General features: G+C 40.3%; 1 protein-coding gene across 1 annotated transcript in view; it reads right to left on the minus strand.

Annotated features, from left to right (window-relative positions):
* The window catches only part of Unc80 (unc-80 homolog, NALCN channel complex subunit), a 178,201-nt gene that overhangs the window by 73,611 nt on the left and 84,566 nt on the right, over positions 1–20,024 (minus strand). The window contains 5 exon segments of the mRNA XM_050154194.1: positions 644–751; positions 2,841–3,041; positions 10,362–10,462; positions 12,246–12,449; positions 17,292–17,457. Of these exon segments, the coding sequence (XP_050010151.1) occupies positions 644–751; positions 2,841–3,041; positions 10,362–10,462; positions 12,246–12,449; positions 17,292–17,457 (780 nt within the window).

Consider the following 20,024-nt stretch of genomic DNA (forward strand, 5'->3'; position numbering starts at 1 on the left):
CCCCCAATCAAGTCCCCCTCCCTCGTCAGCCCAAAGAGCAATCCCTGCCCTGTGGGAAGTCCAAGGACCACCCACCTCCATCCAGGTCTAGTAAGGTGAGCATCCAAACTGCCTAGGCTCCCACGAAACCAATAGGTGCAGTAGGATCAAAAACCCATTGCCATTGTTCTTGGGGTCTCAGGTCCTATCGGGAATTCACCAAGGCCAGCTGGCCTGGGTCTGAAAAAGCCTGGGTTAAAACCGATCCTTTTTTCATAGAGGAGACAACAAAGCGCTAGGGAAATGAAATTCCTTGCCCATGTCTTAGAGACAGAGAAGCAGACTGGGCGTATGGATATAGATGGTCTCATTTGGAAACCTGTGGAGAGCCATGCTAGTGGGAGATTAGCTCCATCGGAGACCACAAAGTGTGAAAGTTGCAGTTCACCCCAATTCTAGGCCTCACTCTGTGTAACTGGATGTTTTAGCAAAAAGGATTTTTCCACCCCTTGCACACTTGGTTTTTGCTTGCCAGTCAAGAGAGTGAGTATTCATGGCAACACAAGTCCAGCTTTTATTTTGTGTCCCAAACCCTGACTGGCAGGCTGTAGGGGGCTCTTCCCTGCTAATGCCCTATGCATGTTTCTGGTCCACATGCAAATACCTGAAGCCTGATGTACTTCAGCATCCCGGAGTCCTTTTTCCCTTCCAGGTTGACATCTGGAACCCTCTTCTTCAGTGAAGGAGTCCTTAGGCAGGACTTATCTGAGCACTAAGGGAAGGAGAAGTATGTATTGAAGGCACGTTTACAAAACCCAGAGTGCTTTTCTCCACGGTATACCTTCTAATTGATGGTATAACTTGTTTTGAACAGGTATAATTTTTCTTAACACTTTCTGAAAAGCATTGGCTTTGTTGAGGAAAAGGGTATTAAATATGATTCTTCTGAAGTTTCTCTTTTACGTTTGAAGAAACAAGGGCACAAGCAGGGGCATGCTCTGACCAAGTTGCAAAGCTAGTTATTCTCCACACTTGAGAAAAACAAAGGTTTCCTGATTTTCATTCCAGGTTTGATTATGTTCTTTCAAGTGGCTAAAAGAAACTTTAAATAAAAGTTAATCTAGATAAATACACTCTATTCCAAGGTACACGCTCAAGTATGTGGTCAGGGAAGAAAAAAAGTATTTCAAGTGTTAAGATACAGAAAGGCAGACAGGGCGACTGGGGAAGAATAAATCGATACTTCCCATCATCTCAACATAAATTGGATAGGTAAAGTGGCTTCTTGGGGGAAAAAAAACCTATAGAAAACAACAGCTCTTCTTTGCAAACTGTGCCTTTAGCCTGCTTCCAGAACAGGCTGTTTTCTCTACACAGAGATGAAACAATGCTTGCCGCTGACTCCCAAGGTGCCAAGTCTGGGAGGGACAGAACAGAACAGTTTGGAGAAGAATTGGTCCTTCCTTGTTTGTTAATTCTGACTTCGGATTCCTTCCTGTTTTGCTTTTTTTTTTTTTTCATTCCAAACTGTGCAATCCCCTCACAGAATAAAGCTCATTTATTTATTTTGCCAGGCGGGCCAGGCCAATGAAACACTTTCCCCTCTATGCCAAAAGAAAAGGTAAACTCAAGCATTTTTGGCAAAGCTTCATAGTGTGATAAATGGAGAGATTTCAAAAGAAACAGCAAATCTACAAGCATGCACATGCCCCGAGAAAGTCACCTGAAAATCTGACAAAAAAAAAAAAATCCAAGACAATGAATCCGTTATAGGACTGGCCTGGGACCATCTTTAAAAATGAACCTACATAGAAAAGAGGAGATCAGAGCTCTAGCTATGGTTTTGAAAAAAAAAAAAAAAGAATAAAAACCATGGAAATGCATACTTAGAAATATAAAGCAATTAATAAATAGGAAATATGCTGTATATAAAGTATACATATGTATATAAATAAATATATACCATAAAAATCTTTACAATTATTTTATAGCTATATCTTTGCACAGAGGTGTAGAGGTGTGTTTTACAGCTTCTGCAAAGATGTGTGGTATTTAAAATCCCTACCGGTGTGGTGTATCTTTCTACTCAAAAATAATACATGTGCATATCAGAGTTGCTAAAAAAAAAAGACAAAACTATGAAAAAAGCAGAAAATCCCCACACTCCCAATTTAATAACAGTAATTACTTGGTTCCATTTAGTCTTCCTCCCTTGACGCATCTTAGCAAAACTGTGATAGCTTTCTGTATGCAGCACACACTTTTAAACAACCATCTCACTGATTTTTTGCGCAGGGATTTTCTGAGGAGTGATGATTTTAGACTTTTAAAGAGTGTAACCCCTTGTCCTCTGGCTAGACATTGCATCCTCTGGGCTCATGGCCCCCTCTCTACGTTGCTGTCTGCTGTTGTCACCTGCTCTGCCCCTGACTCCCAGAAGTCTTTTCTTCCTCTGTGAAGACACACATGACAACACTGAGTCCACGTGGATAATCCAGGACTCTTTCTCATTGTACAATCCCTAACCATCCCTGCGGAGTGTTACTTGTCATGTGGGGTGTCCTGTTCGCAGGTCCCAGGGAGAAGCTCTTCTCCCTTCTTTTTCTTACCACCACAAACTCCCGGAATTTTTGTCTATAAAACAAAGTCTGGGTAATGCTGCATGTTGACTCACAAACACAGACAAAGCATCTGTCTGTCTCACACATCTCCTGCTGTTTCTTAGCGCTGCATAGATCTGTGTAGTCTGCTTTCTATAATTGCCTATGCTCGAAATTTAATATCCAGGGCAGATAAAAACATCACTATAAATACGTCTTTTCTCCTGCCCTTGCTCTACTGCCCAGTGACTGCTCACTCACCTCCTTCTGCTTCTTGCCCCTCAAAGCCACATTGCTGATGTTGTTGCTCTCACGCAGGGAGTCCACACTGTCCCCGTACAGCAGTTTAATGGCCCTGACGAGCCGGGCACAGGAGCGGCTGTGGTGCAGGTAGCAGTGGGGGTGGCAGTAGTCCACATGGGTGCAAATGAAACTTTGTTGGTTGCATAGTAAGATCATGACCTGGAAAGGAAATAAATACCCACATATTCAACCAGGCAACAAGGGAACACAGGAACGGAAGATGGAGAGTCAGAGCAAGATCTCTTCATCAGTGAGCAAAAACAGTATCCCACAGGTCAATAGCTAGCTATGGGGCTCTGATTATTTGGCCTTTGTTCTCCCTCCATACTTAGTTAATAAGAGCGACTTTTAGAAACACATGAGCACTGGTTGTGAAGTATATGGCTTCCAAATAGTTTCAAAATCTTATCCCTCCCAGCTCTTCCGCTGTGACAGGAGCCAGAAGGAAGAGTCTACAATGGTGAGCCCAGTTCCAGAGTTCTCTAACTGACCCTGAACACCTGGGTGCCCCCTCAACTCCCGCCTGCACTGGGTGGTGCTTGAGAACACTTCCACACCTTCAGTCTGGATAGTCATCGTGAACTGGAACTTGAACCCCAGCAGAAAGCCTCATTTCAGCCCTCCCGCTGATGCCCTGCCACCTTACACACACTTCCTATTCTGACTCTTAAGCCACTCTAGCTCCCTGTCTGAAATACTTTAACTGGTTCAAACACATCTCCTAAGATTTTCTTACTAGGATTCTAGAAACGCACTCGGCTGATTTAAATGATACAGTTATTTTAACATAGAAACGAATTTGCAACGGAAATATACAAATTAAAATTGCAATTCTGGTGCTCAGATTCAGGGCCTTGCACATGCAAAACAGGTATCCATCACAGAGCAACAATTCTTCATCCCAAATCTGTGGCTTGTGTTTTCTGTGGTGCTAGGATCAAACTCCTGGAACTGTGTAATCTTAGGCAAGTGCTCTGTCACAGAAGCTCCAAGACTCCAAGTTTGCAACTTCAAAATGTTTTAAGATTTCTTTTATTTTACACATGTGAGTGTTTCATCTGCACATCTGTATCTGCACCATGCATGCCTGTGACAGTCAAAAGGGAGTGCTGAATCCCTTGGAATGTGAGTTATGGACAGTTGTGACCAGGTTGTGGGTGCTATATTCTGAACCCAGGTGCATAACATTGAAAGTAACCTTCCTTAAAAGATAGTTTGTATAAAGCAACACTGTAAATGCCTCTGTCACCCAGGAAACCAGCTCCCACCTTGGGGACTAACCTGTGAAGGACTGTGTGCCATGATGAATGAGAACAAAAAACCCGAGCAAGCAGAGGAGGGCAACTGAACCTACTTGGCAGAGCAGGCCCAGGGTGCCGTAAGACTAACATGTCTTGCTTATTCTGAGGCAAAAATGCAAGCCACAGTCATCTGCATTCTCCTGTCAAACAAACTATATCTAAGCCTCCAACATTTTCAACAAATATAAATGGTGTCTTGGTAGAATACCCAGCTCACTTCCAAATTTACTGTGTATCTTCTGATACGCTGCTTCATACTGTAGTATGGGGAGGACATAGGAAAGAACTCAAAAGGTTCTCATGTTACTCTGAATCTGGTGGTCAAGAGAAATACCAAGAACACCTTTCAAGTACACACACACACACACACACACACACACACACACGCAGTATTTCACTAGACTTTGCTTCAGAGAATTCTGATATAGAAGTTCTGAGGTCAGCAACAACTTGTTTAGCAATCTATAATCTATAACTTTAACATTCTACACTGATATTCCTTTACTAGTTTTATTTCTAAGAGGATGCTTAATGATTTATACAATCTGCTATCTATACTCTGTGAAAGCTCCTCCCACTGAATTTGAGTTAGTCCAACATCTTGTTTTTCACTGATAGCATATAGCAAGGTGCTGGAATGCCCCTTTCTGACTAAATTGCATATGACTGTGATTTCCCTCTTTTTAGTTGTCTCCTGCTGTCTTTAATGAAACAATTTGTCATGACTCAGGACCCCACAAAGTAAAGAACAAAGAGCAGCTTCTGGTTTATCAGGATGGCTCAGTGTGTAAAGAGTACTTGTACAGGCATGAAAGCAATTAGTTTGAATCTTCAGCATCCACATAAAATCTCTGTGTGATTGTATGTGCCTGTACCCTCAGCACTGGGAAGGCAGAGAAAAGTAGATCCCAAGAACTTGCTGGCTGGTTGGCTGGCTTGCCTTCCAGTTTAGCTGAAATGGATAAACTCTGAGTTTAGTGAGATACCCTTCTTTAAACGAATAAAATGAAGAGTGAAAAGGGAAGACAGCCAGCATCCTCCCCTGGCCTCTCTATGCACGGGCATGGCATGTTCCAAGTTCATTGGCCAAGCTCCTGGAGGGATCAGAGTGAGTGCATAAACGGAAGACCCGAGGTAGAGCTGTAGCCCCAAATATCAGACAAACAGAAGAAACTGAGATTCCAACTCTGCTATCCATTAGCTCCCATCTGAATAGGAGCCATACCTCTGCAGGAAAACAGCAAAGACAGGATAGAGAGGAAGGGAGGCATTGAGAGATGCCTTTCCTTTCTATGTGCTTGCTGACTAAATAGCAAAGAAGCCACGTGGAAGTCGGCTGACAAATAGAATAGAAATTCTGACAACTTTACTGTGCTGCAGAAAGAAATACTGAAATTCTTTGTTATCTGTCAGGACAGAGTGAGTCCTTGATGTAGAATAGCATCCTATAAAGCCTTTAAACATTTCTAAAGATACAGAGTCAACTTGAGCTAAAAGTACAGATAACATCCTAGCACATCTTGGATGCGTACATGTACAACCTTGGCTGCTATCAACTCCCTGCATCACAGTGATTCACTTATCACAATAAGCCAGCACTGACATATCATCAGTAAGTCCATAGTGGATATCAGGTAGCTCACTTGGTGCTGCCCATCCTATGGGTTTCTACAAAATGTGTAAATATCTCTATTATTGTGTCCTTATAATTTTCATCTGCCTGTTCATGAAAAGATGGATTATAGTAAGGAAGTAGACCAAGAGGAGTAGCAGGAAGTTTGCTTCTTTCAGAATATGAGAGAGTGGACTGAGCCAGTGACCTAGGCCAGAGCAGGCCTGAGGCAGGAAACTCCACAAGAGCAGGCCTGAGCCAGTGGCCTGGGCAGGAATGGGCCTGGGACAGTGAACTCCACTGGAGCAGGAGCAGATCCAGACCAGGGACATTTGCGGAATCAGGACTGGGCCAGCGATCTAGGTCAGAGTGGGCTTGAGATGGTAAGCTCCACAGGAGTGGTTCAAGACCAGGGACATTTGTGGAGGCAGAACTGACTGAGCCAGTGAACTAGGCTGGAGCAGACCTGAGACAGTGAACTCCACAAAAGCAGGTACAGAGAAGCAACTGCTGAGTGAGTGGACTCAGGACCAGAATCAGAGACGGCTGTATGTCCAGGCATGAATCTGAGACCTTCCAGGGAGTAGACCTGAGCCAGGACCCCTGCTGGTCTGGGCGTGAGTCTAGTACCTCCCAGGAACTAGTCATGAGCCAGGACCTCTGCCAGTTTGGGCGTGATCTGGGACCTCCAAGGGAGTAGGCAGGAACCAGAGATCTCTGTGGGTCCAGGCATTGGTCTGGAGGGAGTAGGCAGGAACCAAAAACCACTGAAGAGTCTGGGCGTGAGTCTGGGACCTCCGAGGGAGTAAGCCTGAGCCAGGTCCTCTGAGGGTCTGGGTGTACCCAAGTCTGGGATGTGGGATCTCCAAAGAAGTTGATCAGAGCTAGAGACCTTTGCAGGACAAACTCCAAGCCAGGGACCTCCCCAGAAGCAGATCCAGACCAAGGACATTTACAGGAACAAGTCTGAGCCAGCAACCTAGGCCAGAGCAGGCCCAAGACAGCAAACTCCACAGGAGCCCAGCAAACCCCAGGAGCTCTGAGTGATCTCCAGGAACATGCAGTGACCAGTGGGGTAACTAGAACCATGGCACTGACTGTACCACGAAGAACAACCATCTGAGCCTTGGATCCACTGGCACCCAGATGATTAATCACCAGAGTGACAGACAGCCCCAATCACACTAATTAGAGGGAAAGATGTGTAGGCAAGGTAAGGACACATGCAATATCACAAAGAGCAACACGACACCAGTAAAATCTAGAGGCCCTACAATAGCAAGACTTGAACAACCAAATATAGATGAAATAGAAGAAAATGACCTAAAAAATAACTTTAGGAGAATGTTTGAGACTCTTAAAGAGGAAATGAGAAATCCCTCAAAGAAATGGAAGAAAAATCAAACAAAAAATTAGAAGACATCAGTAAATTCCTTAAAGAAAAATAAGAAAAAGCAATCAAACATATGAAAAAAACCATTCAAGACTTGAAAACTGAAATAGAGACAATAAAGAAAACACAAGCCAAGGGAATTATAGAAACAGAAATCATGAGAAAATGATCAGGAACCACAAATGCAAACATAAACAGCAGAATACAAGAGATGGAAGAAAGAGTCTCAAGCATTGAAAATACAATAGTAGAAATAGACTCATCAGTCAAAGAAAACATTAAATCTAATAAAAGCTTAACCCAAAATATCCAGGAAAATATGGGACACTTAAGAATAATAGATATAGAAGAAGTTAAACTCAAAAACACAGAAAATATATTTGACAAAATCATAGAAGAAAACTTTCCCAACCTAAAGAAAGATATGCCTATGAAGATACAAGAAGCTTATAGAACACCAAATAAACTGGATCAAAAAAAAAGTCCCCACACCACATAATAATCAAAACACGTTTTAAACATACAGAATAAAAAAAGACTATTAAGAGCTGCAAAGGAAAAAGGCCAAATAACATATAAAGGCAGACCTATCAGAATTACACCTGATTTCTCATTAGAGACAATGAAAGCTAGAAGGTCTTTGTCAAGTGCTATGCAGACATTAAGAGACCACAGATGTCAGCCCAGACTACGAAACCCAGCAAAACCTTCAATCACTATAAAAAGACAAAATAAAATATTCCATGACAAAATCAGATTTAACCAATGTGTAGTACTAGAAGGAAAACTCCAACACAAGGAGTTGGCTACATCAACAAAAACACAGACAATTGATCTCACAGCAACAAATTCCAAAGAAGGGGAAAACACAGAAATTAACATTACCAACAACTGAAACTAAATCAACAAGAGATAACAATCACTGGTCATTAATATCCCTTAATATAAATGGAGTCAACTCACCTACAAAAACACAGACTAACATATTGGATACAAAACCAGAATCCATTCTTTTGCTACATACAAGAAACACACCTCAACCTCAAAGATAGACATCACCTCAGAGTAAAGCATTGGGGGAAAAATTTTCCGATCAAATGGACCTAAGAGACAAGCTGGTGAAGCTATCCTAGTATCTAACAAAATAGAATTCAAACTACAATCAATCAAAAGAGACAAGGAAGGACATTTCATATCAGTCACAGGAAAAAATCCATCAAGAGGAAATCTCAACACTGAACATCTATGTCCCAAATACAAGGACAAACTCATATGTAAAAGAAACAGTTCTAAAGCTTAAATAATACATTAAATCCCATACACTAATAGTGGGAGACTTTAACACTCCATTCTCACCACTGGACAGGTCAGTCAGACAAAAAAAATTAACAGAGAAATGAGGGAACTAACAGATGTTATGACCCAAATGGACTTAACAGACATCTATAGAACATTCCATCCAAATATAAAAGAATATATCTTCTCAGCACCTCATGCAACCTTCTCAAAAATTGACCAAATGCTCGGTAAGAAAACAAACCTCAACAGATACAAAAAAATTGGAATAATCCCATGTATCTTATCAGATCATCATGGTTTAAAACTAGAAGTCAACAGCAATACTAATTCCAAAAAGCCCACAAACACATGGAAATTAAACAATGATCACCTGAATCATCAATGGATCAAGGAAGAAATAAAGAAAAATTAAGGACTTCCTAAAATTCAATGAAAATGACCACAAAACATACCCAAATTTATGGGACAATGAAAGCAGTGTTAAGAGGAAAGTACATAGCATTAAACACCTACATAAAGAAGCTGGAAAAATCTTACACTGGTGAATTAACAGAGCATTTGAAAACTTTAGAACAAAAAGGAGCAAATTCACCCGAGAACTAGACAGCAGGAAATAATCAAATTGAGAACTGAAATCAACATAATAGAAAAAAAACAATACAAAGAATCATTGAGACAAAGAGTTAATTCTTTGAGAAAATCAACAAAATACACAAAGCTTTATCCAAACTTACCAAAAGGCAGAGAGAGAATATCAAATTAACAAAATCAGAAATGAAAAGGGGGACATAACATAACAGCAGACATGGAGGAAATCCAGAGAATCATCAGATCATATTCTGAAAACGTGTACTCCACAAAAATTGAAAAACTTAAATGAAATGAACAACTTTCTGGATAAATGTCACTTGTCAAAATTAAATCAGGATTAGATAAGCAAATTAAACAGACCTATAACTGCTGAAGAAATAGAAACAGTCATCAAAAGTCTCCCAACCAAAAAAACAAAACAAAACAAAACAAAACAAAAAACCCAGGACTAGATGGTTTCAGCTCAGAATTTTACAAGATTTTCAAAGAAGGACTAATGCCAATACTCCTCAAATTGTTCCACACAATAGAAACAGAAGGAACATTGCCAAACTCTTTTTATGAAGCTACAAATACTCAAACCACATAAAGACATTGCTAAGAAAGAGAATTACAGACCAATCTCACTCATGAATATTGATGCAAAAAACACTAAATAAAATCAGTAAAAAAAAAAGCAGAGAAAAATGTAGAGCTCAATAAAAATCAATAAAAAAAGAATATGAGAAAGCACCTTACTTCTTCATGCCCAGTTCAAATCTTTGCTCCATCTTTGCCCAAGGGAGGCCTTCATGCCTTTGCACCCTGGCTTTCTATCTGAGGCTTGATCTTCTCATCTAGAATTTCCTTGATCCATTTAATGTTTTTAAATTAAATTATTTATAGTTTTGACAGTTTTGCAGATGAGTACAACATATTTATACCAACTCGCTATCCCTGCCCATCTCTAACACAGAATCAAGAATGACACTGACCTTGCTCGCAAGGTTATAGCAATATGTTTAAAATTGACCACGACGCCTGGCATGTGTCATTCAGGACATTTTGAGCATTGACGTAGCTCAGTCCCTCAGAGTTTTTCCTGAGGTCTGGTGACCTAGAAGCTAGCCATATAACAAAAGACCTTACTTAGTTAGTCCTCGACACAATCCAGCGGCATAATATTCCCACTTTGAATTGAGAGCTTCAACTAAAATACGAGGCTACACTTTCTGTTGGGAGCACACTTATATTGACAGTCTAGGAAGGTTTTGTTCTAGAGATCTCCCAAGATGGATACTTACATGAAGCCATGACATATTTCTGTGGTAATTCTCCTCTGTGCCGGCAGTGCTCATTCCCTCAGGCTCAATGCTGGGTTCACTGGCACTCCAAGGGCTCCCTTCTTCAAAAAAGAACACCAAGAAAGAGTTCAATGTTCAGTCTCCCTGGAGAACACGCCGGTATGGTGTCATTGTCCATGCTTTTGAACCAAGGGCAGACTCTACCATGGCCCAACAGGTTACAGGGCATAGGACTTTGATAGAAGATTATTAAAAAGAGCTGTTCCCTAACCACAAACTGGACTGGCAAGTACAAAGACATTGATGATCTCTGCTATGGTGGCTTCCAATGTTAAGACATGAGAGCAGAGGGGAAAAAAAAAGAGTCAAGTCCTTGAGATGAGCCAGTTACATATTGAGTGTGCCCAAATCCATTCCAGGCTGCTCAGACTTCACAGTTGTAGCTAACCAGGAACACAAGCTAACCTGCACTTACATCATAGGGCCATGATGCCTCCCTGGGCTTGTGGCTGCCTCTGTACTACTATTATAGACATCTGGCTTTGCTATGGGAGCTATCCAGTGCTGCGAGGGGGCCTTGGAAGGATTACGGTGATTTGACAGCAATGACAGCCAATTGTAAGGAAGCCTTGTGTCTTGTCTATGGGAAATATAAAGGAGATCTCACCATCTTATTTACTACCCACAAAGCCTTGCCCTCAAATCCAAAAGCTTCACAGATCCTCTTTGACAACAAAGCTGCATCTCTAGTCTGGTTACTTTGATGTGACTGGTGAGGATGGGTTGATCAGTTCATATAATTCTAAACACTAACTGATGATAAAGTTATATTCACCCTGCAACAACAAAAATCACTCTGCCCTATTATCTCCTTGTGAAAAAATAAGTTGAATCTTAACTAATGCATAAATTAGCTATTTTTAAAGGCGAGGGTGGGTGGATGTAGAAGCATTTTCTATTTTAAACTTCCTTTGATTAGACACTCTGCTTCTGTCTGACAGACTTTATCGATCATTTAGCCACACTTACTGCTGCCTTAGAAGTGGAGACTGACTGGTAGGGAGAATGTTCTTGAACATGCACCAAAGACTTAATTCTAGGCAGCTGCTGAGCTCGACACTTATCCTTCTTATTCTTTCCTTGTCTGTCAAGATGCCCAAATACTGGACAACCGTTACATTAGGAGATTTGGAGACTCTTCATGTCCTACAGAGGTAATCTATGACTTTTAGTGCTTTGACTGAATGTATAGCTCATCCTCTACACTTGACACATTTTACAAAAGCATCCTTAAAGACAGACTATGAAGATCATGAATAAACAACTATTCCCACCAGATGGTTGGTGAAAACACACCCTTGAGAAAGCGGGTGACCCACTGAGGATTCCCTAGGTTTCAGGTCCAAACAACCACCCCTTCTTAGTGATTTTTGTTTATTTGTATTTTACTGTCAAGTGAAGGCTACAGTAACAAAGTTCAAACATTTGACTTTCAAAGTCCTAATGAGTAGTATGGATACCTGGGGTTCTAAAATTGTCCTTGTTGCCAAAGCAGTTTCTGTTCTCTAGTGAACACTTTCTATGCTCAAAGTTCAAAGTGTGGTCTTTGAGTCAGCAGCACTGGCATCACAAGGAAGCTTATTTCAAATGTAGACTCTCAGATCCCCACATCAGCTGCTGACTCGGAGTTTGCACTTGGACCGACTTACACATGCCACACGCACCTGCTCAAGAGTCAGTGTGCTTCTCTACAGAAGGAGTTGTCTAACCTCAGGCTCTGGTCTTGCTCTGTGTACATGGGATGAAATGGACTTGGCTGTTCCAGGACGTGAGTCCTGCCTTCTTACCCCCCACGTCCCTGCACACCCCACTCTTCTATGTTACCTAGGTCAGTGACAGTGTCCCTGCTCTGGGACAGCTGCAGCTCCTCAGCCTCAGACTCTGAGTCCTGCCGTGATAACTTGCTGCTCTTTAAGCTGCCGACTCGGCGGATGCTGGACAAGGAACCCCCCTTCTTCACCTGGAAACTGCGGGTTCCTTTAATCTGGAGCAGGCGAGAACCTCCTATCCTGATCTTCCTGCTGGGAACTGTATTGAAAGAATAAAATAGGGCTTTCCCCGCTTAGTTTTCCCCAGCCAGTTTATATCCACATTCTTCCCAATTTGTCCCTGACCAGCCAACTCTTCGCTGTCTTGATTGAGCAGCATTTCTGGCCTTGCTGCCAGCCCCCAGTCACCACATTTCACCAGGCAGGAGACCAGGATGACCAGGAAGGGCTGGTGCAGTATCTTTCTTGGGCAAAATGCACATTGTGGCTGGGAACAATTGGCTCTCACTCTGGCCCAAGGTTCATAAGCATGAGTGTGTTTACACAGCACCATCACCATGAAGAGCTACCACATTTTAATCACATTCCTATTTGGTTCAATAGAATCAGACTCTACTGCTTTTGTTTTTCCTGTGAAACGGGACTTACAGAATTCTGAGAACTGCCATCGGAACCCTTATCTGTAGAGTAATCTATTAAAAATAAGCACAAGAAGTGGCCTCTCTCTGACAGTCAGAGCTGTGTAACTCTGTTCCTTAGCAAAGACTGTGAGGGATTGCTTCTCAGGAGAATGCTTGTGTGCATGCACATTTGTGTGTTTGAGGTAGCTCTGTTTCCAATCATTTAGGGATTTCATATCTTCCTCCTTTTAATCAAATATTTAATGAGATGTAAGTATAAATGTTGCATGCCCTGAGATATCTTACAGTTTACATGTAACAAGAATGGGATGCATTATTCGTGCTTAGTATTCTGGAAGAAACAGTCACCAGGGTGGAAATAAAATGGAGAAAGAAACACGTGGAAGCTTCAAACTTACTTTATAAAAATCAAAAGCACAATTATTTTTGAGGCAATATATATGTTTTTCTTTTCTTTTTAATTTTCATATTATCAATATAATTTTTATAATTGTAGGATAAAGCAAAAATATTCAAGGTTCAAAACCATTAGAAGAAAGGGGCTAGCCTTACACACTTGTATTAAAGATATAAGATTTCCTATTCAATATTTAAATCAAGCTTGTAAATGTATTTTGAAATCAGGAAGTTCAAATTTTAGTTTCAGGTTTCTCCCTTTAACAAAATGCTTACATAAGCCAATAATAAAACTCGTATCCTTTAAAATGTTAGTTGAATGTAACTTTTGACGCCATGTAAGGAGGTCTGAATAATTCATAGAGAAGTGAATGTTTAGTCTCTGGATTACTCTTGTGACTGAAAGAGTCTAGAATTACCCCTGCTCTGCTTATACCAGCTTCTTGGGGCTTCCTGCATACACCTGAATAGAACCGCACATCTGGAAGAATTTCTGGCAGCACAGCTGGATAAAAGCCACAAAAGCTGTAGGGTACAATGCTGTATTTTGATTAACACACAAGATTCACCCAACTGTATTTTTCAATATTGTTTTTAGGTTTAATTTGGACTTCATAGCTAATTATTTTTAATGACCACTACTGCAATTTCATGTGTAAGTAGATTGAGAAAGAAAGAGTAGATTACAGTGATAATTCATAGATTTTATTTTTGTAGAGGTGCACACTAATGCCTTTTGCCTGAGTTTATGATACTTTTTAGGCTACCAATGAAACTAAATAACCTCAAATTAGTGGGATCTGAAAAAGACTTAACGTTGAGAAATTGTTCTAACATAAAAGATAATTGGAGACCTCCTGCAGCCTGAAAAATTAGGGTTCAGAATTACAACATCGATTACTTACAAGGGACACAGTGAGGAGAATTCAGGCTTAATGTCGCTCATGAAATATACCATCTGAGACTATATGCTACTGAAACATAGAGACCATATGCTATATGTCTCCTAACAATAAGAACTAAAATCAAAATGAAACAAATTCATCTGATGTGAATAACACATCTCCCTTTCCATACGGTAGCATTAGCAAGTCCTGCTAATATCACAAGCATTCAAAGTCCTATTACCTTTTCTCTGGTCCAGTGCAGCTACCTTTAACTGTTCCTTCCTCCCTAGCTTCTACACATTTAGTCACATACACTGACCCTCAACCTCCAACATATTTAAAATATAATTACAATTTTAAGCATATCTACCAGACTCTGCCTGCCTCTTCCCTTTCTGACCTATCTCCTGGCACTCCTGCCCAGTTCATTCTGAAATGAGTTTGTTGATCTTTTCGCCCTCCTCCAAATGCTCTAAGTTCAGTCTTCATGACATCCTTGGCTTCGTAGTTGCCTCTGTTGGGAACACTCAGTCTGCAGATCCCTCCATTACTGAAATATCGCATGAAAGTCTCTCAGTTTAATGTCCATTATTAGGACCTTCTCCAACCATAGCTCTTCCTATATTCTAACTTGTTTTACTTTCCATTATATCTTTAGAAAGTCTAGCACTTAGTGTTACTAATTGCTATGCTAATAGTGATATGCTTTTAGCTATGGATTAGTATGAATGGAAACAGATGCAGTTACACGCTCTTGTTGGTGGCTGCCTTCTGGGAACTTGTAATAACTCCTGGTATAGAGCTGCATGCAAAACGAGGAGATGCTTCTGTATTTTGAAATACCGGTTTTAGTTTGTCTTTGGGGCAGGAATAAAAGTATTTTGTAGATTCTGCCTAGTGATCTTGGGCAGATATTCTCAGTTTCTAAGAATAAGTTCATGATCATTTTCTTTGGTAGAATCTACTTGTTCTCAAGTTACTAATTTCAGGAGCTGATTTTTTTGCTTTTATAAAAACAGATGGTATAACTTTTAGAAAAAAATAGTAATTACACTTATCAGTGTCCCATTGTCACAATTTTGTATTGGCTGTAGTAGCTCATGTGTTTGTCAAATGGCTTATGGAATATTTACAAATCTTTAGAGAGACTTTTGCCAACTAACTTAGAACATTTTAGGGTTATATTGTCATTTTATTCATAGTTTTAGGTTTCTGTTATCTATTTATAAGACAACATTTATGTATTAACATAGGCATATTGTATAACAAAAATCACTTAGCATGTGAGAGTTTTATCAGTAAAGACAGCTATATAAATAATAATGAAGTTGACATGGGTTTATAATTAAGCCAATCTTTTGCTTTATAAGATGATGTAGAATTTGTTTAAGCTTAACTGGATATTTGGAATTTTTATTTAATTTAGATAATAATTGTAATAATAACTTCAAATGGTTAAAGACTAGTTTCCAAATTAAATTATTGTTGGTATATGTTTAAAAATGGAAGTTACCTTCATTGGATACATATACAGTAAATATTTTAAATCACATCGTCTTAATACTTCTTCATGTCTATAAATTCCACGAGACTATTTATTTTTCTTAGAACACAACCTCTTGTCATCAAAATTCAATAGGATATCATATAATGATATTTATATGTTAAATGTGGTAACATTCTGCTGTTGAAATATTCAAAGTTTCCCCATTGCACCCCCATTTCTTATAAGACAAAATATTTTGTGTTTTGTCTATATAGAACCATGCCACCCATCGATTAAAGTAATCAAATATGCACTCATTCATTGTCTATGGGACACTGGAAATTATTTCAATGCACACAATCAACTTTCTACCAAGATATACAGATTTTTTTTTAAGATATAAACTCTTAACAAAAAGCATTGAAGGACAATGAAATTTTAAAACTAAAAACTTTGGATAGTGAAGGTGACATTTTAGGGGAGCCTTGCTTAAAACCGACACTGTTCAGGCCTAGCTGGAGTTTTTTTCTGTGTTGAGATCTGACTTAGCTGCTCACAATGCAGGACGATAAGGATGGCAATGGTAACTTAACATGCTCTTTCATTTGCTCTGTGTATTCATCCTGTTTTACCTGCACTGCCTTAGTTAAAGCTCTAAGGATATAGCACAGAGACTGGTCATCTGACTGACTAGAAGAGAGGACTGTGGATTTAAAGGCAAGTCATGTATACATGGTCATACAGAGAAGGGCCATATATTACCCATTTTACTAGGGTCAGCTTCACATTTTGACGTATGTGAAATTGAACTTAGGGTTCATCACACCAAGTGACAGCTGAAATATAATGGCTCTTGCTTTTGTCTGTGACTATGTAAGCATCAGCAGCAAAACCTGCAGACTATCTGCTATTACCTAGTCAGGCCGTAAAGAGGGATGAGGAAGTAGGTCAAGGTATAAGGGGGACAGTCCTGAAGAGGAACTCAAGACAGGCCAGGTTCCTACTGTTCTAGCTGGTTTCCAAAACTAAGGTAGGCATTTCTGCTATGCAGTTGTTGAGCTTGTGGCTTTTTTTTATTTATTATCTCTTATTCTACACATTATATATACATGAGCCTTTGATCCACTTCTGAGCTGGTGTGTCATTAACAATCTGATGCTACAGAAGACAGCATCCTGTAGAAAAACATGGACGCTGACAAATTTGAACTGAAAAGTAATTAAGAAATTTGGACTGTATATTTAAGTTTAACCAGCATATTTTAGCTATATTCTTTTTCACTACCAAAGAATTATATGTAGTAATCACAGTGACTATATCCATATATTTTATTGTCTCAAAGTCCTCTGTCAAGAAAAAGTAAAGTTATAAGGGATTACTGCAAAATAGTTGAATTTGGATGTTTTCCCATTTGTATTGGTTAATAAAATAACAGGTCATCTTAAGGCTGATGGCATCATATTCATTGTGGTCAAGGGAGAATTGCTGAACCAGGCACTGAGGCCAAGGCAGTCTAGATGCCAAGTTTAACCTCTAACTAATGGTGTTTCCTACCTCACCGGCTGTGAAGAGTCTCTGGGATCACATTGTGTAGAGTCAAGAATTTGGGCACAGATTTGTACTTTAGACCCCAGGCCAAATACTTCCTGTGAGAAAGGCAGAAGCAGGAAGCGACCCTTGCGCTTCCCTACCTTTCTTCTCCTCGGCGCCTGCATCCGACTTGAGGGTGTGGCTGCTGCTGTGGAGAGAATCTTTGGAGTCTTCATTTTCATCCAGAACTCCCGCGAAGCTGATCTTCCTCTCATATCTGTGCCGGTCCAACTCGGGATCCAGACGGAGCCTGCAGCTCTCCAAGTCCTGAAAAGGCATAGAAGAGCATGTCCATGCTGGGCTGTCCTGAGACAAAAGCCAGAAAACTGGTCTCAAGGCCCTGTCTCTGCCCCAGCTTCCCAAATGCTGCAATGATAGGCAGGGGCTTCGCTGCTCCTCCGACGGCACTGATATTGTGGCAAACCTCGATTCATGCTGAATTGCATTTGATTACACTTAAAATTTCCTTACTGCTCATTTTAAATTGTGGTCTTGAAAAAATATTCTTGATTTGTAAAACAAGTGTTCCTTAACTGGTAACTTCTTATGTGTTTTATCTTCCACAAAACAGGACTTCGAGCTAGCTCCTTTACCTGCTAACTCTTTGTCCAATGTCTTAGGGATGTCATTGTATGTCACACTTTCAATTTGAATATGATAGGTATAATGGCATAGGTGAGAAATGATCCCTTCTCTGAGAAACTCAGAATTCTCAGATGGAAGATGGGAAATCATACATAATAAACCCCAAGTGTAGGAGTTAGATATCAGACTTGGAGACAACAGTAATAGAGCAGTCCCTAAGATATCTAAACCTTACATCTTCAGGGCCTGAGAATATGTTGTTTTACACCGCAACGTGAACCTTGGGGATACAGTTAAAGCTAATGACTTTATGACGGAGAGATTATACCTTGTTAGCTAAGTGGACCAAATTTAATTAATTACACGCATTCTCAGAAATGGATCTTTCCCTGGCTATGAACAGAGTGAGCTTCAGTATGCTTCTGAAGTTGGAAGAAGGAGAGTGAGGTGGGTGCAGTAGTTTCTAGAAGGTAGAAAGGAGCAAGGAGGCAGGCAGATTCTTCTGCTCCCACAGAAAGTCAACCACACCACTACCTTGATCTTCGCTTAGGAAGGCCTGTCTTGGACTTTGGAACTGAAGAAATGGAAGATAATATTTGGAGTAGCGGGAGGGGCTGCCATTCAAGGTAAACCTTAATTGAAGTTTCTTAGTACATAAGTGTGGAAAGTCAGTTCAGGTTTAGGAAAATGCTTGTATGGGGCCAGAGCCTCTATGGGGGATTTTGTACTGAGGGTTTATGGGAAAAATTGGAGGGAGGAAAAGGAAGGGAGAATGGTGTAAACATTTTATCATCTCACAAAGGAAAGACTAAAAGATATGTAAGCCTACATTTAACAGTGACAATGCTGCTGTAGTGAACAGAAGTTCTCAGAAACCTAGTTCAGGGTGAAGAGGACAAGCTGTCACCTGACAGTATATGTCTGGCGGCTGCGATTCTTGTCTTAGGCTTTTTAGGTTTCCTTCTTTGCACTCCCTGTAATTCTTCTAGTTGGTTGTACAGTCTCTGCTTGTCACAGGGCCATGCCATGTAGCCTGGCTTGTGATCCTTTGAGTGCTGACCTTCCTGCCTTCTGTTGTCCTGACAGGTGCCATGTTCTCAGGCTAAAAAGACCTGATTGATTTAGAAAACATGAAAAGTCTCACTTTTCACTGACAGGTCTTCAAGGGGACATGATTATTAAATTTTCCTCAACATATATGATAGACTCATGAAACGGAATTTTCTCACTAACAAGAGTCACTTTGGTAGAACTTGAAGAGTTAAAAGGTAGAACAAACGACTGAATGAAACAGATCCTTGATTATTTTTACCAGAATTGCGGCTGATCTGAAAACGTGAAATCAGATGTATGCAATGCTTTTCTGAAGATTGCATTAATAAGGAGGCTAAAAGGATCGGTACTGGCGAGTGTTGACAGGTCTGATGCTTTGTTTGGCTTGACTTTTAGTGCATGCATCATGGTGCCCTGATCTGACTTTATAGAGAGAACTCTCAAGAGCACGATGAAAACGACAATTCAGAAAAGTAAAGGCCAAGTCAACATGATGTCACAGAGGGCAGTAGCTGGAATTTCCTCTTTCAGTAGTCAAATGGTCCAGTTTCACAGTTCAGGAGAGGGTAGTTTTCTCTTAAAAACAAGCATTTCATTCATAAATGTTTCTAATTTGAAAATATCCATTCTTTTTAGGATGAGAGGAAATGAGTTTTCTACAGCATTGGAAAACTAAAACCAGAGACCGTGTTCCATGGTAGGGGAACACTGACTCTTTAATCCAACCTCTGGCCCCACCCTAGGGTTGGGGTACTGGCTTATTCATGCTGTTTGGCTTTAAAACAGAATAGGTTCTAAAAAAAAAATGGAAGTTGGTGTGACAGTTTGTGACAAGCCTTGTATAAAAGAGAAGGTTTTGTCTGGCTTTTCAGTAAAGCTGCAGGCTGAATGATGAAAGCACCATTGGTTTCCATCAGGGACTCAGAAGCCCAAGGTGTTCGCTGTTACCGCACACCCTGAAGATGTATGGCCCTGCATAGTATTTCTGTCTACAGTGAAATAAGTAATTCCTGGCACATGACTGTATTTTATGTGCCTATATGTTTATTGTGTGTGTGTATGCAGTGTCACGCCTCTGTCTATTCATAATCCACAAGAAATGCTATGAAATTAAGTACAAGATTGGAAATGCTGAAAATCTAAACATCATACTATTAGTCTGAAAACTCTGGAAGCAAGCACATTTATATGAACCT

This window comes from Alexandromys fortis, unplaced genomic scaffold (assembly GCF_014885135.2).
Source record: "Alexandromys fortis isolate MF-2015 unplaced genomic scaffold, M_Fortis_MF-2015_v1.1 scaffold_40, whole genome shotgun sequence".
Lineage (NCBI taxonomy): Eukaryota > Metazoa > Chordata > Mammalia > Rodentia > Cricetidae > Alexandromys > Alexandromys fortis.